This window comes from Tinamus guttatus, unplaced genomic scaffold, assembly GCF_059628265.1.
Source record: "Tinamus guttatus ecotype Peru unplaced genomic scaffold, ASM5962826v1 Tinamus_guttatus_pri_ptg000211l, whole genome shotgun sequence".
NCBI classification, from domain to species: Eukaryota; Metazoa; Chordata; class Aves; order Tinamiformes; family Tinamidae; genus Tinamus; species Tinamus guttatus.
Genome location: NW_028288745.1, coordinates 8680766 through 8707664, shown reverse-complemented (window position 1 = coordinate 8707664; position 26899 = coordinate 8680766). Strand labels below are relative to the sequence as shown.

Here is a 26899-nt window from a genome sequence, read left to right as displayed (position 1 = left end):
TTACATCTCATTGAGAAACTGTAAGGTGAACTACAATTCTCACTGTCCTCAGAAAGAAAAACAATCTGCTCAAAAGGAATCTGAAGAGTTTTCAGACAGAACTTTTACCTTCTCTCTTCATTCTGCATTTTGGTAGCTACAAATCAGATCACGAGAAGCTGTCACCCTGTAACCCCCACTGTGGTTGATGAGGTGATTAAGTCCTTTGTTCTTTTTCAGATTATTACTACTGTTCCAACATGCGAGAATTCTTTGGATGAGGCTTTATCCAAATTTAAGATGAAAGGCAGCCTCTGTTTTAGGGAAATTTATTGAAAGGTATATTTTTTGAAAGAAAGAGTAATTAATTAGAATGAGGTGCAGAATGTTACCTGCTCCATCATGTGGTCTCCTGTATTTCTACCGAGTCTCCTGACAGACAGGAGTTTGTTCACTACTTAGGTGGCACATATGCCCAAGTGTCAAATTCGCTGAATTCTGACCATCCTGGAATTGCTGCTTGATAGTGAGTCTGACCTGTCCATTCTGGCCCTTGGAGTCCAGGCTGTCTGTGCCCTGCAGAACACAGCATGTGGGTAGCTGGGCAAGGATGCTTGGGTCGTGCCTAGTTCTGCCTGTGTGCAGGGACTCCTGCCCAGCATATCTTGAATCTGAAAATCCTATGGAATTGTACCTGTACTCTGAGGTACAATCTCCATTTAGAGGGAGGAAATAAATAAATGAAGGCCTCTTGAGAGAAATTCTAGGTAAGCAATATCCATAATCCAGAAAACCCCATGAACGTGTGCTGACAGGAGGTCCTCTAAGCATTCCCTGTAGAAATGTTACAGCAAGACATGCATATACAAGAAAATAAGACTAAGTGTGCATCACTGTAAGGAAACCAGGATGTTGTGTTTTAGTGCATATTAAGTAGCAGGAGAATTACATTGTGAGCTATTTCACAGTATGTTGGTTGTCTTTGACAAGGAGTTAATTCAAACCAATTAAACCTACTTTACCAGTTTACCTAATCTGATTCTTTTTTATTGCTGAAACTCTTCCACCTTAACATTTTTCTCCTATATATTAGATGTACAGTTAGGATTATTTTTATGATTTTCTTATTTTCTTTTAAATTATCTTTTGGTTTTATATTTATGTCTTCTCTAATATTTACAAAGTTTTCAGCAAGTGAATAGAGGAAGTGTTGCACATTAGCAAAAATATATACACTGTTGACCACTGGAAATGGAAACCTAAAAAATATCTCACATGTCTGATAGGCAACATTTAGGTCTGCGTTTTAGCACTGATGATTTTAAAATCCTTTCTTTTCCTTTTATGTCTTTCTTATCAGGACTGCTGTTCAAGGTCTTAGCATGCCAGTTACAGCACAGGGTATAATTGCCTTCATATGGGTAAAACTGCATAGAGACATATGTGAAATAATGTGCAGATCAAGGCTTTGAAGATGGGAAAAATTACTAAACGTGCTAATGTAAGTAGAAGCAATATTTAATCTCTAAGAAGCTAGGAGAGGTTCAATACAAAATTTTAAAGCAAACTACAATGATAACAAGTAGCTGTAGACCCTGTAAAAACAGGGTCTTTGGTCTAAGAAATTATTAGTATGAAAATAAAGGTGCATAGAATGTTCTGGGACCCCAGACTTCCTTGTGAAGAATGCATTATACTGCTTTGATATCCAGCCCAAAACATGAGATTAAAGGAATCTAGTGTTCAAAAGAGATACCAATTTAAAAATCTTGTTGTTCTCTGAAAAAAAAATATGTATAGTTAATACAAATATTACCGATTACTGTAGTAGAGAAATATGTGGAGAACAGTTTCTAGTTTTCTTCTTCATTTTTAATGGATTTGAACAGCATTTAGATTTGCTGAGAGTGAGTGTGCGCTCAGTTTCATTGTTCTCCCTGTACTGCTAAATGATTATCTGTCTTTTCTTCAGTACTTTTGCACAGCAACAGAAGAAGCAAACATCACAAAAATAATAGACAATTGTTTGTAAATCTTAAAAATTGACAAGAATACTCAGAGAAAAGTATCCTCTGAAGAAACTACTTAACATTTTGCCGATAATGTATGGGGCATGAGACAGTGTTAATCAGCCATTCGTTCTGCACTGTGGTGCATTCTGAAAGAGGCATAGTTAAGTCCCATGCAGCTGCTAAGGCATGTGCCAAAGTTTAGACGGATCTAAGCGAGGCTTAGAAGCTATGTTTAGCATACAGATGAGTGATGCTATCCCAAGTGTGTGTTCTCTCTGCTGACCTGATGTGCTGCTTTTGAAACTGTGATGCTGTCGTGTAAAACACAATACCTGTTATCAACAAGCACTCTTTTGTTCTTTGCTTATATTATGCTTTTTCAATTAGCGGTTCAAATATTAAGAAAAGGCATTGCTCTGTGCCCTTTGCATGTTGAATAGTTGGGAAATAATTTGTTTGCTTTTAATACTGCGCAGTTTGGCACCAATTTCCTGCTTTTCAGTTGTGTGCCATTACAAAATGCATCTTCTCTCCATTTCTGCCATTCTGACATCATCGGATTCCAGTCAGTCCCCCATTCTATAGGGTCCTGGTTGCTAAGAGCCTTGGCAGGGAGAATGTGCGTGGCAAGAAAAGAAGCTTGTATTATTTCAAGCTTTCTCCTGCTGTTTTTGGTGTGCTTCATCTTGCAGATTTGGAAACTGAGCTCTCTGGCTTAAGCCTTTGGGAAGGGAGTGTTTCTAGACCTTCAGTTTGTTGATCCCAAAGATGCACCCAGGTACAGTGTTGTTCACTGAAGAGCAAATGCCACATTCTAGAAAGCTGCATTGCTGCCTCCATTGTAGTGATTGTTAAGAGCACATCTGAAGGGAGAAAATGCATGGACGAATGTGAGATGGGCAATGAAGGAAGCCAGGAGAGGATGACTGTGAGGAGGAAGAAAATAATGCAACAAAGTCCTAAGCAACAGATGATAAGGCAGAAAAAAAAGGCTAAGATGAGATGGAATAACCTGGGAGAAGGGGAAGAGATGGCATTTTTGATAATTCTGTGGTTCGTATTCAGCACATCTCTCAATACAGTTTGATGTTTGATGTTTTGTGATAGTGCTGACGTGGTGTGTGAGCGTAGCGCGGTGTTTGTAATGCAGCAGGATAAACTCGGTGTGCTGTTTTACAGGTCCACAATAGTTTCTGCCTGGCTATAATCAGGACAGTGCCAATAGCACCGCTAATGCCGCAGGTGAGGTGTAACTAAATGAAAGAGACAGTGTGTGATGAGAGATAAATGGAGAAGCCAGAAAAACTGAAAGAAAACTGAAGAAGAGGAAAAGGTTAGTGCCCGAACAGCTTTCCAGAAACAAACCTTTGTTCAGTTATTGGGAATAGGTACCACTGTCAGAAATGCTGTTCCAAATGGGGAGGTGATAGGAGCCAGGGAAGCTAAACTAACTGATCTAGAATAGAAAAGGGCAGGTGTTTGGAAGAAATAAACTAGAATAAGGGAAAATGAAGGTATTGTTTAGTACAATGCTGCATAAAAATGTGACAGGATATGATATAGTGTTCTATGCTGAAAAATTAAGATTCACGTTCTGTACCAATCTGAGTAGGTCTAATGCAGTATCCATCAACACACAAAACATATCTACTATAATCATTTTTTTTCCTAAGAGAATTTGCAGGGGAGAGGATGTTTTATTTTTTAACTGTAATCTTTTGTTTGGTTGGTTGTTTTCCTCTTCCCTTCACCATTTCCCTGATACATTTTTTTTTAGCCTTTTTGGCTCTTCTGTCTTGTGTTGTTTGAATTAAATGTTCTCATATTAGCTGCTGCAGTTCACTGGCTTTCATGGGTGGCCTTAGCAATTTTTGGAGAATGGAGCTGGTTCTTTTCTCACTCACACCAGCATAACCCTGTTGGCTTTGGTGGAGTTGCTCGTGATTCACAATATTGTGAAAGCAGAATTGTGCTTGCTCTTCTTTATGTGCTCTTTTACTTCCATAATGTTTCTGCTACATGTATAATTGATTTTATGGGAATTAACTGCTTCTGCTGATGGGTAAACCTAGGAACTTCCTAAGATGGAAACAAATTTAAGCACTTTTTAGGTCACTGAGTTCAATCCACAGCTGTCACAACATGATGTTATATAATTTATTTCAGGCTGTGCTTTGAATATTTCTTAAAATTCTATTTCTACTATAATTGGTAATTGTGGACAGAAAAAATAGTTAGTTCTATTTAAATTCAAACCAGGAACTGAAATAATTTTCAAAGGCTCCAAAAAGAATTTTGTTTTCTTACATCTGCCTTGCTTCCCAGTACAATAGCCTTGATAAAGGCTTCGTTCTTGAGAGAGGGTGGTTCAACTCAGAGAGACTTTGGTTTCAAAATAACAGGCTTACATAGAAAATGAGTGCTGCGAGGATGCCACACAGTTTTTTATTCATGGTCACATTTCTCTCACAGATTTTAGTGGGAGTTACAAGCAATCTTGACAGCAAATTTGATCTTCTGTACCTGAAGTACCACACTGAAAGTCAATTAGCTAGGGAGAAGGCTGTGGATCAAGTATGTACAACTCAGGTGAGTATGGATTACTACAGATTTTGGCTTAGAAATGTTGGACTATCTCCTCTTTAACGCCCCAGTTTAGCAGACTCATTCCTTTTATAGTCAAATCTGTCACTCACAAAAGTCCTGGGCCTAATAGCTACAGAGCTCAAAATACAAGAAGCAGCTTCCTTGTAATTAAAGCACAGATGAATGGCAGTGCTCTCCCCCTTTTATTTATTTATTTATTTATTTATTTATTGTTATTTCTTATAGTAGTGCGAAATAGAGGTAATTTGTCTGAAGCCAACAGAATTATGCTCTTATCTGCAAATGCTACTGTGATACCTCCATGTCATGCATATCTACCCCTCCATAAACATGGATAATAACTCTTATTCTTTGCACCTTTTTTCCCACATCCCTGCTGTACACCTGACCATAGCAACCCCACTGCTCTTGCTTCCCTTCTCTGCAGAGCTTGGCTCAGAAGCTGCGTTTGGGACTAGGGAGTTCCTTGGCAGTTACCATTTTTCAGTAGAAACTTTGCTTTGCAGCAGCTGCGGCCTGGGAGTGAGGCTCAGGTGAACTGTGCTGTGAACTACAGCAACCAATGGGCTGTGCCACTGCCCTGAAGGTTGTTTATGCCACCCTTTGGCTATTATGGTTCAGAAATAGGTGCTCAGGTTGCATAATGCAAGCGCAGTAAGCCTAATAGTTTTAGCACTTGGACTGACTGTAAATGCAGAGAGTAACTGTATAGTAAGTTGATGCAACACTCTGTAAGAGTGTTTTGCACAGCAAGTGTGGTACTTCCTGGTGATGCTGGAATTGCTTTATGCAGGCAGCGTAGGCATAGTGTGTTTGCTCTGTGGCTCTCTTCAGGATTTCTGGACCGAGAATGTCCAAGTTGAGACTGGCACACATGTGCAGTAACATCCTCCTGGGTGCCAACAATCCCAGACAAATATGGACACTCTCAGAGTCCTCCCAGAGAAGATCCTGGGAGATCCTGTCTGAAAAAGAGGACAAGCCTAAGACAGTCTGGATGGGTGATAGCCATATCCCAATCCTGTCCCTACGCCAGTTATTTATCTGCGAACTCTCTTGTCTTCTTTATCCTGCCATGTGCTCCAATGAAGAGCAGTTGCCATCAAAGCAGCCTCGATGTATCATCATCTCTGAGCTCTGCAGTCAGCACTGCTCAGCCCCGTTCCTGGGTTGTTGAAAGGCACCTTTGCCTCTGGTCATGATCTGCTGCGTGCTCCGCAACATGCTAACCACGTGTTAGGGTGAGAGCAGCGAGGCAGGTCAGACTAGTTCCACCCACGCAGCGTCCTGGGCCAAAGGAAGCACTTGGAAGTGGAATGCTGCACTGGCCTGCTGTGGACGCTTGGGAAAGGTCTGGTTTGTCTTGACCTCGATGCTTGCTAGCCCTGCAACTGCACAAGGCTAGGATGCGTTATTCCGAGGCTGAGAATCCTGGTAGATGGTCTCTGGCAGAGCAGTTTGTTCAGTGTAAGACATTGCCCCAATTTAATGTAGAAACTCTATGTCACAAGCTGGCACATTACAAACCTACCTACTTTGATTGTTGCACTCTACTAGAACGAATATGACCTCAGGCAATTGGGAAAAATAACATCTTAAAACATTGCAGCTAAATGTGCTGGAGCTTGTTGGTCAGAGCTCTTAATTCTTAACGTGTGAGTAGGAAAAATCTGCCTGAACCTGCCTCTCCCGGTATTCCCACAGGTCTGAGAGTGACCGTGCCAGCCCTCGCTATCCTTTTGAACCATCTGTGATCTCCGAGGGCTGCTCCTTGTCTAGATGGAAGTAGTTGTCACAGTTGTTTTGATTTGGGAAGGCAAGCAGCATGTTTAAAATAGTTTGAAAAACGCTCAGTGATACTGGACTAATCAAAAAGTGAGGACTGCTGTTTGGAAGGAAGCATTGCAGAAAAGGTTGTCATTGACCCTGTCTAGTTTATGTTATTGCATGACCCCACTGTGTACTTCTTAGATAAAACTCCCAGCTTTAGCAGTTGTTTCACCAAAATCAGTAGCCATAGTAGGAAATATGTTCAAGTTTTCCATTGTATGAAGAATAAAATATGACATCAAACTAAAGATGAGGTTTTTATCCTAGTTTCAGTAAGAAGTTATGTTTATGTGATCTCACTGTCTTTACGTGTGCATCTCTCTGTTTCTGGAATAGAAGAAAATTGGCAAGAGAAATGGGATCTCTTCCTTTAAGTAATGGTAAACTCTTACTTAGCTGACCATGTTTTATGGAATTTTGCTAATAAAATCTGGTTAAAAAGCCAATCAGCTGTAAGACACAAGTCGTATGGAAACCAGACATTGGTGGTTCCCTCGTTACACACATACTCAGCAGGCAGTTGATGCCATTCAGCAGTGGATCGAGTTGGAACGGCTTGCACGGGCTCCGGCTGCTGGCGGCCCGCGCTGCCCTGCCCGCCTCCCGCAGGTGCCGTCCCTGCAGCGCGGATGGCTCCGTGGCTCGGGGAGCAGCAGCCGCGCGCTGTGCGGAGCAGCCTACCCAGGTAAAGCGGGCACCGCTTTCGGGCCAGGCCCTGCTCTGGGGACAGCTGCCAGGGAGGCACGGTTCAATCTAGGGACCGAATTATATGAATACCCTTAATGTTAGGTTTTTTAAGGGGAAAAATATAGAGATAGATAGATAGATATGTAGATATGTATAAATTACTCATCTGAAGTATCGGGAATCCTTAACAAGTAATGGAACTTGAAACAGTAAAGGATTATATTCAGGGGAGAAAAAAAAATCCATTAATCATGATACCTAATTTTGTTAACATGATTTTGTTTCTATTTGATATTTATATTACATATAGCAGTTTGAAAGTGTAAAATGAAAAAGTTTGACAGCATTTCATTTACATAATAACAAATATCAGCAATAGTTCTTTGTATGGATGGTGTATTACCTGCGATATGTTGTGCAGTGTTTGAAGAGTGTTTCTGGGACACAAATGATAATATCAGCATCTTTCCACTGAAATAGCCTAGGCAACGGGGATGGTGATGTATGTGAAAGGCCTAGTGTCTAAGACTTTGCTGGAAGGTGAAATGCTATATATATGTGTGTGTGTGTGTACATATAGTTGTATGTATCTCCAGAGTTTTTCTTCCCAACAGGAACACCTTTTCCAGCCATGTGAGTTAGGCAGCATTTAGGGCGCAGTGTTTCCAGGCTGCCTAGCGCAGTGTGCATCCACCGCAGCCGGCAGCTCGCAGGGGCAGGACGAGGCGGCTCCGCGCGGGCAGCTGCCGTGCTCGTAGGAAATGGCCTAGGGGAGGGCGCCAGGCCGGTGGCTTTGCCCCTCGCCCCGCTCCTGCTGCCGGGGTTCCGCTCGGTGCCGCCGCCTGCAGAGCGGCTCCTACGTGCGGCTCGTGGCGCTGCCGCAGCGGCTGCGGCGCGGGCCGCGCTGCGGTTCGGCCGAGGAGGCGGCAGCGCCGCGGGGCCGCCCTCCTCGCGTGGCGCCACGCGCGGCCCGGCGCGGAGAGGCGGGAGCGGAGCAGGTGGCGGCGGCTCGGCCCCTTTAAGGCTGCGGCCGCCGCGGCCCGCCCCGCCGCCAGTGGCGGAGCATCCTGCGCCTGGGAAGGGCCGCCCCGCCGCCGCAGCCGCCGCCGTGCCCGCCGCCGGGGGGCCATGGCGGAGGCGGCCGCGCGGCGCCGCTAGCCCCGCTCCAGGTGAGGCGGGCGCGGGGCGGCGGGGGCAGCGGCGGCGCGGGGCGCTCGGGGCGGCGGCGGCGCCGCGGGGCGAGGCGGCGGCTGGTGCGCGGCGGCCCGGGGCTCAGCCCGCCGCAGCGCACGGGGCGCGCCCCGCGCCCCCTCTTTCCTTTCCCCCTCTCCCTTCCTCCCCCGTGTTGCTTTTCCGACCAAAAACTTCTTGCAGCGCTCGAGGAAACCAACGTTTCTGATCGGTGGTATTGCCACAGGGTGCACCTGGTGTCTTTATTTTTTATTTATTTTTTAACCAAAGGTGTGCAGGATTCCCTGCTTGCTTTGCTGCCTAAGTGGGGTTTGCGGTGTGAGATGCCTTACGTACGGAAAAGTGCTTTCAAGCTTGAGTCTCTTGCAATGGGGACACACATGATGTGGTGGGAAAATTTCCTGCATTTCCTACTGGGCTGGGAGATCAAATGCGCTGCATACAACCAAACTGGGGCAGCAGAAGCAACAGCCAGAACCCACAGTGGAGCAAAGCACAAGTATTGCAGGTGTTTTATTGCTAAGCTTATTACGGCATGTGCAAACAGCTGCCAGTCCCAGGCTGTTCTTGGCAAATTGGTGTGATAAGTCTTACAAAGACTGGCTTTAGCTCTTGATCTTAAGGAGATCAAGAGAACATGCATCCGAATGGGGTGGGCTGGTATCACAAGCAGCTTTAAGGAGTAATCTTATTTGGGAGTTGATCAAACTTATCTTGAAATCCAGCCTTAAATAAAGCACAAGCCTGTGGGCCGGGCACCTTAGTCTGTATCTCTTTGCTGTGCTTTGTGGCTATATGGGAGCATTTCTTATTTTTCAGTGAAAGATTCATGTGGCTGAGGAGAACAGTGAGATGAGGTGGATCACAGAGTGATTGAGGTTGGAAGGGACCTCTGGGCACCATCTAGTCCAGCCCTCCTGCACAAGCAGAGTGAAACTTGGTACAAAGCTGGGTGACTCTCTTGCCCCTTCATTCCCTTTCAGTGAGTGCTGACTTGTTTCTATGAGAAGTATGGAGTGGTCTAGTACAGGGGATGAATGAATGCTGGGTCTTCATCTTGTTGGAGGTGTTTGTTTTTGTTTTTCTCCAGTAAAAGCAGAATGAAAGTGAAATTGTAAAATTTTAAGATCAAATGTAGAGAAAAGATCATACTCTTGCTGAGCATGATTAAAGAGCTGTGTTGTTATCTTTTCCAAAATTGATGGGGTCAAGAGAGCAATTTGACATTCTGCTGGACACGTGTAATGTATACCTTGCTGAAAATCATTAGTTCTAGATATTTGCTGTTTGTTTACTGAAATCTTGCATTAACAAACTGCAAGAGAAAACTTTTGATCATTTACAAATAATCCTGAACTAACAATAGGAAACTACTCGTGGGGTAAAAAAGATGGTTATTAAATAGCTAATGATGCAACCTTGTTTTCCTAAAGTACAAAGTTATTGCACGTCACCCTCCTGCCTATCTTTCCCTCCCCCTCGCTCAAAACGTGTGCCAGCTGGCTGAATGGTAATCAATGACTATGCAGTTTGGGGGATAAAGTGTCTGGTCATGTATAATCCATGGAGTTCTGTGTCTTGATGAGACTTTGCTGGACAGCCATGTGGAGGTACTGGGGCAGAAAAAGCTGTGTAATTGAAACTACTTTTGCCTTGCTAAGTTTGGTCATTTTCCTCCAGGCAGAGGAATCATATGCAGTCAAAAGCTTTTTCTATTTCTGTTAAAATATAAGTTTGGTTCAAGAACATGAAGGTTCTTTTTGTTGTTAAAAAGGAAGTAGCTCAGATAATAGCAGTTAATATTTATGTTAAATGGGATACAGTTGCAAACAAGCATATAAATAAATGTTTATGGCTGAATTGTTTTTTCATCTCATACAAAATATGCTTTTTACACCTGATTATTAAATTGAATTAAATAGCGCAGTCTTAATTTGTGCAAGTAAATGTGAAATGAGTCCTAGTCTTTCCTTCTTAATGTACCGAGACAGTATCTTGATAGAGCATATACAAAATCCCCTTCCAAAATCAATCTTGCAAAACTTTCTTGCGCCCAAGCCTAGAGGCTGGGTGAGCAGTTTCTTCTCTGCTGCCGTGATGCTTCCTCTGTTGCTGGTGTCCCAGCCGTCTGCTGCTGCTACCCTGATGCCAGGTCTATGTACGTAGTGCTTGGGAAAGTCAGACAATGCACTTCCCCCACGAACACCTGGCATACACTGAAATACTGCTTTATTACACGTATCTTAATATCTCTGGTGCTAAAGAAATAAAATGTTGGATTCCTTTGACCAAGAGATCATGTCACCACCAACGAGTTACTAGCAGGGTCTCTGCAGATGGATTGGGAGTATTGTTACCTTTTACTCAAAGGGAAAAAGTGGGCGCGATTGATGTTCAGTGGTTTTGCTCTTTTGCTGGAGAGATTTGACTTCAACAAGCTTTTTGGCATCTTTTATACATTGGAGGAATTAAACCTAGGGTTTTTTTTCCTGTGTTTCCCCCACACACACCTCCCATGTCGTCTAAGAGAGGACTTGCATTACTACAGATTAGATGATGTAGTAACAAAGTTCTGGCTCCAGCAGTGGAACCTGGATTAGGTGCCATACAGTGCTTATTAGTTGATTTAAATGGGAAAAGATGTAAATGTACTTAATCATCCACACCTTCAAGAGTTTTTAAAAATTAAAATCCAGTATGTCTCTAGGGTTTTAAATTTCATGAGGCACATAAAATTTCTTGTTTGTGGTCAATGGAGATGATGGGAAAATATAAGAAAAACTCAGTATAAAAATACTTAAGAGAGCGTACTGAGTGTTCAGGGCAGTATTTGAAAGTGGCAATTTCAACAGACCAGCATTAATAAATATTCAAGACCAGTATGCTGCCGAATTAGGTCAGCAGGCAAACACCAGAGTTAGTTGCTGCAGTTTAATGAGAGCACGCGGTAATAGTGTTTTAGTTAAGAGTCAGAGGGCACCTCTGAACCGAGTGTCGATCGTCGCCGCTCCCATGCAGCGTGGCAGTCCCGCTGCCTGCAGGCTGGATTCTTCTCCGATTAAACAGAGCAAAGGAAACAAGCTCCGAGCACCCAGTGAATGCACTCGTAACAACTGTGGGGTCCCTGGCACCGGGTTACAGCTCAGCTGAAGTGAACACCTGAAATCCATGGGAAATGGGTGCAGGTTTTTGCTAGCAGGTCCGCTTCTCTTTGTCCAGCACTATGTGCTTCTGTAGCCTTGGCTTCTATTGCAGGTGCTAGTTGGAAAATGTTTTCAGATAATTCACTTTGTTTTTCCACTTTCATTCCAGGTTGATGACTATTAGGTCCATATAGAAATACAAAATCATTCCAGCCTTTGAGATTACATTTTATTTTTAGTTCTTCAATAAATCCCCCTAAAGTGACAGCAGTTATTTAAATGGCTATTGAAATCATCTAAATCCAACCATTGATTGTGTTTTTGTTTTCCTTTTCTGTTCAACTTAATACATCTTGACTTTTTTATGAGTTTGCTTTTGCCTCTGCTAGATTTTGAATATAAAAACATCACAATACCATCAGAGATGCATGTTAGAAAATAGTGATTTCTAGGGAAATATTGTTCTGTTTTACGAAATATTGGAGACCAGGGAGAAATTGCTGGAATGTTTAGAGACTGACACTTACGTTTGGAATTGTTTAGCTATTTATTTAGGCTTCTAGGAATACACACACTGTTGGCATCTGAGAAACTCATTAGCTTTGATGATAGGAAACTTTTCATGGTGCAATGAAACTGTACAAAGCTTAGACTTTTGTATAAAGAAGAAAAAAGCTCCCAACACCAGAGCACAGGCCGTCACAAAAGACAAGTGCTTGATTGTGCAGCAAGTGCAGGCTGAGGGCCCCTGGCCCTGACAGGGGTGTGGGCAGAAAGCTCCACTGAGCTCATTGGGTCCTCGGGCTTTTCTCAGCTGACCTGAAAAAAATCTCTAGTATAGTTACCTTATTTCATTAGTTTTTGAAATCCTGTCAATAGCAGTCAATCCGTTAAGAACAAGATAATTTAACTGTGGAAGTTCTTTGGGATAGAGTGGAGGCCTCTGCACAGGTCAGTTGGTGGAGGGATCCAGTAGCAGAAACTGCGAAGGATTTGTTAATATTTTGAATTCTCACTACTCCTTCTTGCCCTTTCTTTGCAGATAAAATACATGTAACTTTAGACAACAACTTTCTAAATATACATATGCTAAAGAAAAAAAAAAGAAACTTCATGTGAAAAGTTTGGGGGTAATTCTTATAAATAGAAATATTGATCAGGAAGAAGGTTTTTAGTGAATGAAATTACAATTGGTAAATTAGCTGTTGGAGCTGTTGGAAGCTTTTTTGTTGTTGTTGTTGTTTCTTTTTGGGGGCTGCTTAAGACAGTTAAATGAAGAATAGACTGAAATTATCTACTGTTTCTCTTCACAGGCTTAGGAGCTATGGCTTCCTTCAGCAACCTGACTGTTGGTATTGCTGTTGCCAGTTTTGCTGTATTTCAGGTCCTGTTCCATGTTTTAAGTTCTTGGGTATCGACACGAATAACTCCTGCTTTTAACAAGCTCAGCCAAAAAAGGAAGATTGAATGGAATTCAAGGTAAAGTGTTCAAAACAAACTAGAAATAATGAACTACCAGAAAGTGTGTGTGTGTGTGTATCTATATATATAAAGCTGCAGAGGGATTAAGTTAAACATATGAGCTGTATGCTTGAGTAGCCTATTACAGCTTTAAAATATTCTTCAGGTTCATGTTCTGAGCTTAAAAAATTGTTCTGTATTCACTGCACTCAAAATGCATTAGTCATCTCACTGTGCCTACTCTGTGCTGTTAGAGGCAATATAGGTGGCCACTCTTAAAACTGTTTGCATTGTTTTAGGCAGCATTAGAAATAGAAATAATTTTCCCCTTCCATTTGGCAGATGTCCACCTGCAGTTTTTTTTTTTTTTTTTTAATATGCTATCATCTTAATTGCAGTTCAGTTTCTGAATATTTATCTATTTACCTGAGTATCTTCTCAGGATGCTGGTTTGTGGTATCAGTGCAGTGGCTTCAACTCCTTGTTAGAATCAACAACAGAGGCAGGAGGTGAAACTAAATTAAACTTCCGTTGTGTTGGAGATGAACTTTTGTCTCTAAGCCACGTCAAGTGACCCCTTGAATTATGTAATAGGGTTTCTGAGGACATATGCCGTCCTGTTTGCGCTATGGTGAGCTGTAGTGCTTTGCATAACAACATATGAATTGTTTCACAGATTGTAAGTCTGCTAGAAATAAGCTTCTCTGGGCTACATTGTAAGAGGTTTAACTAATCAAGTTAATAAACAAAGCAGCTAGGCCTGTGCCCCTTCTTACTTTTTTTCTCCAACTTTCCTGGGAGTTGAGAGCTGGGGGTAGATGTAAGTACGTATGTGAGTCACAGGCCAGTGCTGCATTCTGTTCTGAAATTAGAAAGCATGAAGCTCAAAGCACAGCCCAGGAGCCACGTGTTGGTCTTGCACCTTTCTGCAGAGGGTGGCCTCACGGAGGCTGGAGAAAGGCCAGTGTCCTCTCGTTTCCCCAACAGGCAAACACTGCTAACAAAAAACAAGGTTACATCCACAAGCCTAACCAAAAGCAACTGCTGCGTCATGGCAGTCATTGATAACCAAAAGCAACTGCTGCGTCATGGCAGTCATTGATCCAAACGAAGAGACATCTCAAGATATCTTAGGTGTTTGTAGAGTATAGACAGACCTGTATTCTGCAGACAGCAGTGCTGGTTGAGAAAGTTTGTATCTCTAGTCAAAATGTGTTGCGTTAACGTGGGTGTTTTAAAACACTTTGCTGTGTTGTCACTGCTGCGTTGTCTTATATGGAACTGGCATAGGGAGTGCTCACACAAATGGTTCTCTTGGCAGACCCGAAGGAAACTGGCACCGAGGACGGTTATGCATTTTTATGAGCCCAGCCGGGGCTGGAAGAGGGCATCAGTCCATAGACTGAGGAGAAAAGTAGTATTGAAAATATATTGTTACAGTTGGGAGCTTTTTGTAAATTGGTCTTTTTTGCTGCAGCTCTGGATTATGATCTTTTTAATGTCAGTGTGTTCTTTCTAATCTTCCAGGAATTATGAGCCAATAAAGTAACTGCTTCTGGAATCTTAAGTTTACAAACTGTCAAACTGAGTTAAAAATTACACTTCTTCACGGATGTAGTTAACTCTTCAGGTTGCTGTGCATAAGTTCCCATTGCTGCTTCTGCAGTACACCTCTCTGTGTTGCTAAAAATTGAAAAAAAAAAAAAAGTTGCAAAAATATATTTCCTACTAGAGGAGTAAGTGTAGTGTGCCACTTATCAGTGCCTTTTTTTTTTTTCTTTTTTTTTTCTTTTGCAGTTTAATGAGGAGGTAAATGATGCAGACTGTGAAAATAATTCTGTGGAAATGATAGTTTGGCCTAAATTCCATATTTAAATGGAGTATTGTACTATTTTTCCTCTTCTGTCTTCTCTTCTGTTGAAGAACTTGAAAAGTCCAGAAGGATTTTTTCTTCTTTTTCTTCTTGTGCTATGTTTGTATACAGCTTGTATTCCTAAGTATTCAAGTTTGCATAAACAGCTGCTCCTGAGAGAAACTGTGACTCCAAATGAATGAATTGTGTTTTAGGATTAACATTTTACTTCTTTGTACATTATCCTCTTCTAAAATTCATAAATCCCAAGTATTTCTCAAACACTAATCTTGCATATCATGCTTCACTTTAAAAAAGAAGTGAAGTTCCTTGTCTTCTGTAATTCCTTGTTGCTAAGAGCTGACATTTTAATTAAACTATTAATTATCGTTAAAATTCTGATACCTGAATTGTTTTACTTAGGAAAAAAATTAGCCTGTGTAATAATGGTGAGTGCGTGTTCTCATCCAGCATCCTATGTTTGACTATTCACATTCTGTTGATCTCTCTCTTTTTTTTTTTTTTAAATTTCTCATTTCCCTCCTCCTCCCCCCACTCCTTCCAACCACCTCTTCCTCTGCAAGGCCTGCCTTAAGGAAAAGGCTTAAAATATTTTCTTTAAATCCTGATAGTAGCCTTTTGAGTCCTGGGAGTGACTTATGCACACATAAAACACTAGTAATTTCAAAATAGATGTATTCAATATGTACAAAGACTGCCTTGGTAACTAACTGCATCTATACATTCGTTTGTATATTGTTAATGTGTAACTATATAATACAGTGCAAAGTTATGCCAGGTCATCCAGCGTGTAACTTACTGTATTATGTTTAGCATTTCAAACACAAGAACTGCAGAAGTATTTTGGCATGTAATTTTTATTCTTTCTAGTCAGGCCTAAAACGTGGTAGGCGCAGATTACTGTGCACAGCTTACAGCCGTGTGAAATGCACGGTTAGGTGAACACGGTTTCACGTGGGCGTCTTGGACACGAGCCTGTTGCACCGCTCTACCTTCCAAGCAACCCTCCCTTGCAAAGGGGCAGGAGTGGCCAAACGCTTCCACTGGCCTCGGTGACACCGGCGCTCGCTCCAAGTGCTCATCAGCACCAAGCTCACCTGCATCATGCACACACAGCACTGACGTGTATGCACCTGTAGCCCTAGATAGATTTATTTTGGCTTATCCATTACTTCGGTGCCTGAAAGCAGAAACCTGCTGCTGTGGTACATGAAGACCCATGTAGATATAAAATACAAGATATATTCTTAAGTTTTACAGTAAGCAGGACAATGCAGTCATCATTTGAAAATTATATATCATATTGCCAGTAAGGATTCATTAGCATAAGAGGTAACTGAGAAAAATTATAGATTTCAACAATTTTACTTTCAAACTTCTTCATAGAATCCTAGAATGCTTAAGGTTGGAAGGGACCTCCAGAGGTCATCTAGTCCAACCCCCCTGTACACGCAGGGTCACCTGGAGCACATGGCACAGGACTGTGCTCAAGCGGGTTTTGTAGATCTCCAGAGAAGGAGACTCCACAACCTCTCTGGGCAGCCTGTTCCAGTGCTCTGTCACCCTCACGGTCAAGAATTTTTTCCTTAAGTTCCTGTGGAACTTTTGATGCCTCACTTTCCAGCAGTTTCCTCTAGTTGGTGGCCAGCACCATCCTCCTCACTGCCTCCCTTGAGGTACTTATGGACACTGATCAGGTCCCCTCTCAGCCTTTTCTTCTCCAGGCTGAACAGGCCCAGCTCCCTCAGTCTTTCTTTACAATAGTTTTTCCCATCTGTATTCAGTCAGTCATATGAGTGATTGGATGTAGTGTAAGAAGAGATGATTGTGTACTACAAGGGCAGATGGATGCAACTGAGAATTTCTTTGGTTCCTTCTTCCTTACGTATAATGCAGAATATTCTGAGTTCCAGTATCTATTTGTGACTACGGTCTGTTTTTCAGGACAGTGTCCACATTCCATGCCTTGGTGGTTGGTGGTTTTTGTCTGTATATTTTGTTGTACGATGAAGCTGTTAATGCCGACCATATCTGGTAAGACATGTTGCATGCCTGTTTTGTTTGTATAATAAAATAACATAATTGAGAATAAAAATAAATGATAATTACTGAATTAATTCCTTAATTTATCTTTAAAGTACAGAAAATACAATCTGTCCATTTTTAAGTTTGTACGTTTAATAATTAAAAACTATTTTGTCGATATTAATGCCTGCATTATGTCTCTGTGAAGTGGAATGCTTATAGTACAGATAATTGATCTGAAATAGTGTATTGAATTACTAATGAGGAGAACTGAAAATACCACCTAAGTGGTAAAGTGAAACTGTGCTATTTACTATAGTCTTTATATATAAATATATATAAAAAATAGCTTGTGTGTGAGGGAAACATACATGTATAAAATGATAAATGAGATTATTTATGTTTCAGTCTTTCCAAAAATTTCTATCAATTTGGTTTTTTAAATTGTCTTCAGAAGAAGCAGGAATATTTGAAAAACTGGTTTGTAAAAGCTTCTTAAATTAACAAAAGTATTCCATATTATGTGTAATCACTTATTGATATCTAGTTATGTTATTTTGATTTAGTTCCTCACCTGTTTTTCCTCGCATGTAGAAAATGCCAATTAGTTAATTATAGATTGCTATTGATATTTTGAAATTTTACTCATACTCTGAGGCTCCCCTTTCTGCAGGGAAGAGGCTGTATTTTTTTTTTTTTTCTTAAGGGTAACTAAGTATTTTTAAGTCTCATTTCATATTTCTGTCATAGGTTGCTTTCAAAGGACCATGCTGTTGAGCTAGTGTAAATGTGTATAAATTCAGCATTGATACTTTTTCTGCCTTTTTTTTTTGATGTTGTCAATGACAATGCAGTGCAAACTGGACAGGTTTGGGTGACTGAAGTTTGGAATTATGACTACAGCTCTGCCACTGACTTGGTATAGTTATATGGCTTTAATAAATACAGTTATATGGCTGTAATAAATATTAAATTACTAGTAACATGAACTTCTGTGGCATTGGCCTCTTATGTATTGATACATGATCAAAACGTCAGTTTTCTGGCTTTTTTTTAATTATTATTTTATTTTAGTATCTTTGGAGAAAACAAATACAGTTGTCTGCACATCTTAGGAGTTCTGCTAACCATGCTGAACAGCAGCAGTTTATTTAAAATTGGTATGTGTGTTTGCGTGTGTGTGTTGTGGTAAGATATGAGATACAAGCTTTTATCTTGGTTTGTTTGAGTAGACTTTGTTCTAAATGGCAGAAATAACACCCATTTGGTTAAGTTAAATGAATTGTGCCTTAACTTGAGTTAAATTTTCTTGGATTTGTTCCAGAAAAAAAAAGGTCAGATAAATTTGAAAAAAAGTTTTTTTTTTTTTCCCCTTAAGTTTGAACAAAGTTATGTTAGATAACTTTTTGTATACAACATTGGCAACTTGCTTAAGAAGCCTTAGCATTCTAATATTATGTAAAAGCATTGAATCTTAAAACAGAAAATCTGCCTGCCCTTGGGAGAAAGCTATTCTCTGTTTCTACTCTTATAAATAGTCTTTTTTCCCTGGATACCTTTAGAATAAATGTCACCTGTGGCTTCTACCACTATTTTTATAGTGGTATAATAATGATTTTCTCAGGCAAAAGCCTAGTTGTTTCAAGAATTTATCAATTAAAAATCTAAATAAAACATATTCTAGATATGAAAATCAATATTTTTAGTTGTTTAATTATATTAAAATGTGTGGAGCACCACTTAACCTGTTTAAAGCAGTTGTAATAATTTGAATTCATATTCATGCAAGTGACTGCATAAGTGCAGCTGAAGGCTGGACATATTCCCCGTGACATTGCAAGGACTTGTACAGAGACCGTCAGCAGAAGAGAACATTGCTCTGCCATAGTGCTCCTGTGTTTGACTTCCTAAGCAACAGTGCCGGAAACATAGGGTAGTTTTCTCAGAAATTGCATATGTACTTACTCTTTTAAGGCTAACTTTTATGTTAGTCTTATGTGGGAGTCTTTTTATAGGAGTCTCATATTAACAGTGGGAGAGACATTTGTGAATCTAGCTTCAGTATGTTACAAATAAGTGACTGGGATCCTTGATGGACCTTCTTGGCCTCTTCTGTCCCAGTCAGTGAGAGCACTGCATAGATCCTCCAGTTCTGGAATAGCAGAAAGGTTTTGATAGAAACACACTTTGCCTCTAGTTGTTGGCACTGTCTTTGTGTAGTTACTGACCAAGTGACAATGTCCAGACTGGTTCTTTCCTGGAGTGTGGGGAGGTGTTTTTTGTTTACTATGGATAATCGCAAATTTTGAGCCTCTTGCTACATCAGCCTGATTTCTAGATATATGCGTGGATGAGAGGCCTGAAAGCAGGATGCTGATACCATAGGTCTCAAAAGGGATCCGGACTCGTAGTAAGAGCAGGATGGGGAGAAGTTGTGCTCCTTGCACTGCTGTCAGATTATGCCTGAAACTAGTACAATTGGTCCAACAAAAAAATAGTAGAGAATGGGGCATCGATAATTTAGAGGGAGACATCTGCCTTGCGCGTGTGATGGTTTAGGATTTCCCGTAATACTTTTTTTCCTATGTGCAATTCAGACCGAGATAACATAGGCTATGTAGAAATTGTTTTTTGAGGCAGACAAGAATAACATGGTAGAAAAATGTGGAGGTGGTAGAGATCAGATAGGGAGAGGGAGGAGTGAGTGAGTGAAGTTGTAACTTCACAGAAGAATTGGCTTTTTTCATTGACTGTCCGCTCAAGGGTTATTACACTGTCTTTTTGAAGTGCGGTATTCAATTGGTATCTGATTTTTGTCTGATAGGACTCTACTTGAAAAGAAGCATGGAGAGGGTGCACCGTGTGGACTTTAGTTCATTTTATCTGCCTGTGCATGTTCCTGCATAATTCACTGCCACGCGCACCTCCTGGCGATCGCAGGAGAGAGCGCTCGTCCCTTCTGCTTGTTCAAGTCCCTCCCTGTTTGTCACTCAAGCTCCAAACATCTGGTTTCCTAAATACGATTGTGCTTCTCATTCCAGAAAACTGACCGGGAAATCTGGAAAACTTTAGACTAAAATCTAATCTTTGCATTAATTGGGATTAATTTGGGATTCTAACAGGGAATCTTCTTGAAGGTATTGGGAGGTGCCAAATGGGAGGTGCTCAGATTTTTGATTTGAAAGTCTGGAGAGGGTTTGCTCTAGGGTACCCTTTTCCTGGAAAGACTGAAGGGAAATGATCATTCTCTGTGTCATCCAAATAAGGGCTCTTAAATCTCAATCTGGCGTGCAGATGCACTCTGGCTGACTCAAACATATGTACATTTGATGCATGACTTGGTTTATATATGTGTGCCTGTGTATAAAATAATCTTTATGCAGAGAAAAAGGGAGCCGCTTTTCAAACTCAGCAAAGCGCTACTGTGCAGAGGACAGTGGAAGAACAAATAGAAGTTGCTTGTTGTCACGTTTCCCCATCTTGAGCTGTATTCACAAGTTTGCTGAATATTTGGAACAAAATGTGGAAGTGACAGAAGGTGTGAAATTACTCCATTTTCCTGCTGGAAGCTTCCTTGTGCGCAAAGAACTGGCAAATAAATTCCTGTTATGTGTTCCTCTACTCTGCTTATGCCTGTAGATATAATAAGCATCCATCATCTTACATATATGAAAAGCATCAGCTGAGTAAGACGTTTTTCTCTTCCTTAACAAAGTTTTCACAAGGCAAAAGAATGAAAAGGAATTTGCAATGTGCCAGTGAAAGTGCTGGGAGACACTGCTTGGTCTGTTCTTCTTCGTTCTCTGACTGTTGTATCCAGAGTTCAGGGGACCTGCTGGGTTTCAGTTCTAGTCTCTAGCAAGCTTCCCAAAAGATAAGTTCGATTAGGGTAGTTAGGAGGTGTCTTCTGTCCGGTGGAAAGGGACACCATTTTGCTGACTAGGAGCTTGTTCACCCGTATATCATTATTTCTTACCATGGGCCAAGTATCAGGTGGCCTGAGAGACATATGATGTTTGATGTGTGTGTGTGTCCTTTGCAAATACAGTGTTATAAAGTCTGTAACTGTGCTTTTTTTTTTTTTTTTTTTTTTTTTTTTACAGGGGTGACCCTTCAATAGTGAAACTGAATATTGCTATTACCACAGGCTACCTCATTTCTGGTAATTATGCAATGTGTATCCAGTGCACACAATGTATGTACTTGTGCTGAGTCGCTATGCTGAAGATGTGATAGGTGTATACAGTACCAGTTCTAATGTGGCTTTTAAAATTACTAATTACTGGATTGCGGTGAAATCACAGAATCTTGCCTGTGGGTGTGAAAGATGGGAATGATATCTCTGCAAGCAGTAGGGAAATGCCCTGTGTGGTTTTAGGATGGTTTGATAAAAAAAAACCACCAACTCCTACCTACTTTTGTTCTTTGGCCAATTTAGGTGTTAAAAGGTGTTAAAGTGGTGCCCTTCGCTCACTGCAGGGTATCTGGAACTTCTAACATTCTTATATTTATTTCCACTGACCTCAAAATGCTGGCAGAGGCGGTTTAATAACCCTCAAAACAAGCTGAGGCAAGTGACACCATGAGATTCCTGCTATACCCATTTTCTAATTTTATTTAAATCAAAATTTAGTCTTATATGTAAAAGTAAGAATTTTAAAATTATTTTCTTGATAAGACATTGCATATATTTTCTGTTCTAAATTATTTGCTGTTAGCTGAAACTGTCTTGCGAACATTTCTTACAAAATGTTTTGGAGCTCTTTTATTGTCCATGAGAATGTTGACTTGTCAAAGCTAAAACTCATTGTGATTGATACTATTTTTAAGGAAAACTCGGCGTGTTAGGCTGCAGTTTCCGATTGGAAATCGAGCCATGTATTTGATTCTATCAGAGTAGATTTGGTGCTCCAATGGGTTGGATAAACGGGTGACGAGAATGCCGGCTTAGGATGCGAGTTGGATTAAGTCTCCAGTTTATCTGTTGGAGGAACTTCATCTGCCTTGTTTAAATTCATTGGTATCTCTCTCAGAATAATTATGCATTAGACTTTCATTATGAGTTAATGAGTACCTTTGAATAGAGACCTGAACCTGGCCACTAGTTCTTTCTCACTTCCTTATATAGTTAATTAGTTAATGTTTAATTATTTATAGAAAGCAGAGAACCTCTATCAGATAATGGAGAGTCCTGCCTGAGGATATAGGTAATTTTTACAAAAGGGATCAGGACCCTCATTGGAGATGCAAAAGGCTGAGGGGGAAAGTCTTTGATTCAGACCTTTGGTTGCCTGTATTCCATGGCAATGTACCAAGTACTCATTTATTTAGAATTTATTGTTCCAGTAAAGAACAGAGAATCTCTTGAAATCTCAAACCATTAAGAGGGCAAGAAGGAACTTCAATGTCAAAGCTTGCAGTAGAGCGTAAATTCATGTCCGCTGTGTCACTTGTGCAGGAATTGCAGAGTTCTGATTAAATAAACCAAACTTACTTTTCATTGCAAGTGCCCCTCTCAAAATCATTTTTACTAAATGGTTCCCTGCTTGCTTCACAAGTCTTGCAATAGGTCAGAGTGGTTCCTTGCTTCACAAGCCTTATAGTAGTGTTTCCTGTACGTGATTATTGGTTGTGCTCTCTGCCCTTTGGGGAAGGGTAGTTTTCTGGATTTTGTGGGCTCGTAAGCATGAAGTCTCACTATGAGATTCTGCATCTCCTTTTTTCTTTCCAAAATATTTCAGCTAAAGCTATTGTCCCTGTACTCCCCTTAATGTAGAAAATAATTTATGGCAATGGTTGGAAGAATACTGTTGCTTAATGCTTTGTCAGAGCTGTTACTGCAAAAAAGATAGGGATGTTCTCTTCAAAGATAATTAATTCAGGATGCTATTACTGGAACCCTATGTTAGTGTCTACAACTCTTAAAAACTTACAGATTCTCAGGTAAATGGTAATATATTGGTGTTTCTTTTCTCTTGTAGATTTGTTGCTTATTATTTACTACTGGAAAGCTATTGGTGACAAATATTTTGTAATACATCACTTGGCAGCTCTGTATGCTTACTCCTTTGTACTGGTGAGTGCAGATAGAGAGAAATGCTTTATAACTCTCATTTGCTTAACGTTTAAAAATTCTTTGCTGCTTGGTGTGTTACCTTTTGTGAAATGCAGATTGATATTTTCAGCCATTGTTACTTTCCAGATATGTTTAACTGCCACTTGTGCTAAATGGATGCCTCTCCTGTCTTACAGGCCTTCAACGAAAAAAATGTCTAACCTGTTTATCTGTTAGAACTGGAGCTCTCTTCATTAGAGACACTTTGGGGGGGTGCTTATGTGCTTATGGGAAGGGTTTTCAAATAAAACTGCAATTCCCCATTCCTTCAGAAAAGATCAGAAGGAAACAGTTTCAGCTGGTTGTGATTTGATTGTTTCTTTTATTTGCAAGGCATTTCCATAGATCAACAATCTCTTAAGTCTAGTGCAGGTATTAGTCAACCGGATATGGTTTTTTTTTCTTTATAATTAAAAAAAGTATTTAAAAGAAACCTAAAGATTCTGTTGTGGCAACAGTGTAATATAAAATAAATATTTTATATGTCATGCCACTCACTGTTAATAGAACACTGTATTACTTTGGGAGAGAGGATTCTGAAACAAATTCCATTTTATTTGATGTTATAAGTTATTGAACAGCTGGTAGATAGTGCCTGTTAATATTTAATATTAGCATGCTAATCTGAATAAGGTACAATACTATGTGGTTCCCAAACGTGTGATAAAGGGACCCTATCAACTATTTAGTATAGGCTGATTTCAAGTCTTTTTATATCTATTTTTATATCTATTACTCTTTGCTGCTTCTAGGTGGAATTTCCTCAGAGATGGAAATCTCTCTAACCTCTAAACTTACTTAAAAAGGTGTCTCCATGTCTCTCTCATGGGCTTATCTTAAGAGAAATTTATTAATAGGTATCTTGTTTCAAAGCTGTTTTTGAAGATGCCAAATAGCTTGATTAAGCACACAGATTCTGTTTGGTGTAGTGCTAAGTCAGATGGGATACAAAACCTAATGGAGAAAAGAGGAATTAGTTGTGTGTTGTGGCTGTTCAGGAGTACTGCTGAATATTTTTTGAATACTTTTGTCTCTGCATTTGTAAACTGCTGCTTAGGCAGTCATGATGTAATGTATTACCAGTGTGTAGGACAGCCAAAAGATGAGACGGAGAATATTCCATATTTTTGTCATGGAGGAAAGAGCTCAGTTACAGTGTCTATCAGTGTAAAAAGCTACACACCAGCACAGAATTGCTGTGCTCTTCTTCCACATATATGGCAAGGCCTGAAACAGAACTGGTAGAAAGGATTTCCCTTGCAATGGGAATGACAGAAAAAAATTAAGAGTTTTTATGTTTGCTTTCTGCTGACAAATAAGAGACGTTCATCTTCACTTTAGCAAATGACATTCCCTAAAGCAGCGTAAAGGCTTTTTTTTCCTTTAGTTTACAGTGATTCCCTTTCAGTATAGTTAAACATGAGAAATCTAAAATGTTTATAGTCCTCTTAGATGGTAACTTAATCATTATAATTATATACTACTGCTGTTTGTGCCAGTCTCTCCTAACTAGCTTTCCACTGCTGCTCAACTATAAATACATCAAAGATTTACTTAAAATGCTATACTGCTTCAAGACAATGGAAGGACATTTGTATTTTTTGTAGCAAACCTTATTTTGAAATTGTAAGGAAGGTTGAGGACTGTATTCAAAGTTTAACTGCTAGATTGTGGAACTTCGTGTGTGTCTCTTCTTTTGTTAACCAGAGCAGAGGATTGTTGGCTTACTTTGCGAACTTCCGTCTGCTTGCGGAGTTCTCCACTCCTTTTGTGAATCAGCGGTAAGTGGTTATTACTGAATTTGTACCTAATTCTTTTTGTTTAAAGCTATGTTGTTGTTTAGTTCTCTTAGGAAGTTTTGTGTTACTGAACACCATCTGAAAGTGAATTAATATATATTTAACTAAAGATTACTCTCTGGAGAGCTTCTACTATGTAAGCTTTTGGCTGCCACAGTGACAATAGTATAGCTGAAGCATTTCTCACAAGCTCCTCATGTGAAATGACAAGAGATAGCAGTCTGTGCTGTGACCATGTGTCCCTGAATACCCCCACTTACTGCTTTCTCAGGAAAACAGAATTATCTATAGGAGATAAAGTCCCTTGCGCTAAGAGATGTCATCTCATTAGTGCATGAATCTTTCTTTTTTTCATTAAATGTGAAGAGAACCAGATGCGTAAGAGAGTCCTGTAAATTGCTGGTAATGATTTATGTTATATCTCTTGCTTGCATTAATATAATCAAAAGAACTATTATTAAAATGATATTCTAATCTCAGAACTGAAGTGTTTTCTTTGCATTTCCTGTTTGTCATCAGGGGTATCTAATTGGGCAATGTCTGCATGTCAAGCATTGACTTCATTCTATGTTAACAAGAACATTTATATGATAATTATGGACAGTGATGGGTAAAATGTTCATATTCAGTGATATTTACTGGCTTTTATCTGTTGGAATTTGGCGTGAGAGAAATAATGGAGCAGAGGTTTAGATACCCTTTTCCTAACAGTCACCTTTGTTGGCAGATCACAGTATTGATTAAAAAATCTTTATATTACCTGTGGAATCTGCACAATAAATATCAAGTAAAATAGAGGTGCTCATTGTAAGTCTTTCAGCATTCTTTCTTTCCTGTCTGGTTCTGAAGTTCTGGCTTAGTTCCAACTAACCAAACCAGTCAGAAAACCCCAGATCTGGGAAACGTGACAGTACAGCTCTGTCTAGAATAGCACATCCAAATACAAATGCCACTCACAGAGCTCCTAGTTCAGAATTGCTTTTACCTTTTTTTTTTCTTTTTTTTCAGTTGTTTATTGTTGCAAACTATCGTGAGAAATAATATAAAATTTGAATTATAGCACATGTCAAAGTGATTGAAATGCCTGCTTGTTGTGTACTGATTACAGTTCAGATCAGGCTTTTCTGTATGTTAGTCCTGCACTGTACCAGATATCACACAGGGCTTCCTTCACTGTAACTGAGCAGAAGGATTTACTACTTAACCCAATGTCAGAGAATTTAGAAATGGGAAAGTTAGAAGTAATTAATAAAAGCAAATAAATTTTAAAACCTCATAAAATAAAATCCTTTTGAATGGAATGGCTTTAAGTCCACTCGGTGTCTTTGACCACTTTTCTTTTGCAGGTGGTTTTTTGAAGTATTAGGATATCCCAAATCTTCCAAGGCCAACATCATCAATGGTGTGTTAATGACAGTTGTGTTCTTCGTGGTGAGGATTGCAGTCATACCTATGTACTACAGCCGTGTGTTTTCTGCATTTGGAACAGAGGCTTTTGAGAGGTTAGGATTTGAGGCCCAGAGCGCCTGGATTATCTCGAGTGTTGTTTTGGATGTCATGAACGTGATGTGGATGGTCAAAATTACAAAAGGATGCTACAAAGTTATTCGTCTTATTGGACGGGAGGAGGCCAAAACCCATAAAAATGGGAAATCTGACTAGAAATCACATGCATAAAATGAAATTTGTACTATGAAAATAGCTTGGGTTCACTGAAGCAGTGCACGCTGCTGCTGCAGAATGCCCCCCGTAACAAGGTATTACCTCCGTACTGATCTTAGCCCTTCCCTAGCCGCACTGCCTGCACGCCAGGGTCTCGCTCCGAGGATCTTGCCGGCGGAAGAACAGGAGTGTAAGTTGACACGGACAAGTTCCAGGTGTGTGGTCTGAGCCTGGAAGGTCTAAGGAACTGGCAGGTTATGTGGTTGTTGTCCACCAGTGTGTTCTTAAGTGTTTCACTCAGGTTTCTCAGATTAATGTTTTATAAACCCATTGAATATTGACTCTCTCTTTGAAAACAAAACAGCTGATACGGTGCAATTTTCCTGGCATGTTCCTATCTTTTCTTGTAGGAATATTTAGTGTTAACAATCAAGATTTCATTCTTGAAAACTTTTTAATTTTTGCAAGAAAAACAAAAAAATTAGCTTTGATTTTATGAAGTATTTTACTGCTCT

The 26899-nt window shown here is 40.2% G+C and overlaps 1 protein-coding gene across 1 annotated transcript; it reads left to right on the top strand.

The window, feature by feature from the left end:
• The first annotated feature begins 9254 nt into the window (after positions 1 to 9254).
• Positions 9255 to 26444, top strand: TLCD4 (TLC domain containing 4). The gene is made up of 7 exons (XM_010228427.2): positions 9255 to 9288; positions 12763 to 12928; positions 16728 to 16817; positions 20912 to 20970; positions 22790 to 22884; positions 24631 to 24704; positions 26069 to 26444. The coding sequence occupies exons 2-7, from the start codon at positions 12774 to 12776 to the stop codon at positions 26382 to 26384; spliced, it is 789 nt and encodes a 262-aa protein (XP_010226729.1). The 5' UTR covers positions 9255 to 9288; positions 12763 to 12773; the 3' UTR covers positions 26385 to 26444.
• Positions 26445 to 26899: the final 455 nt, after the last annotated feature.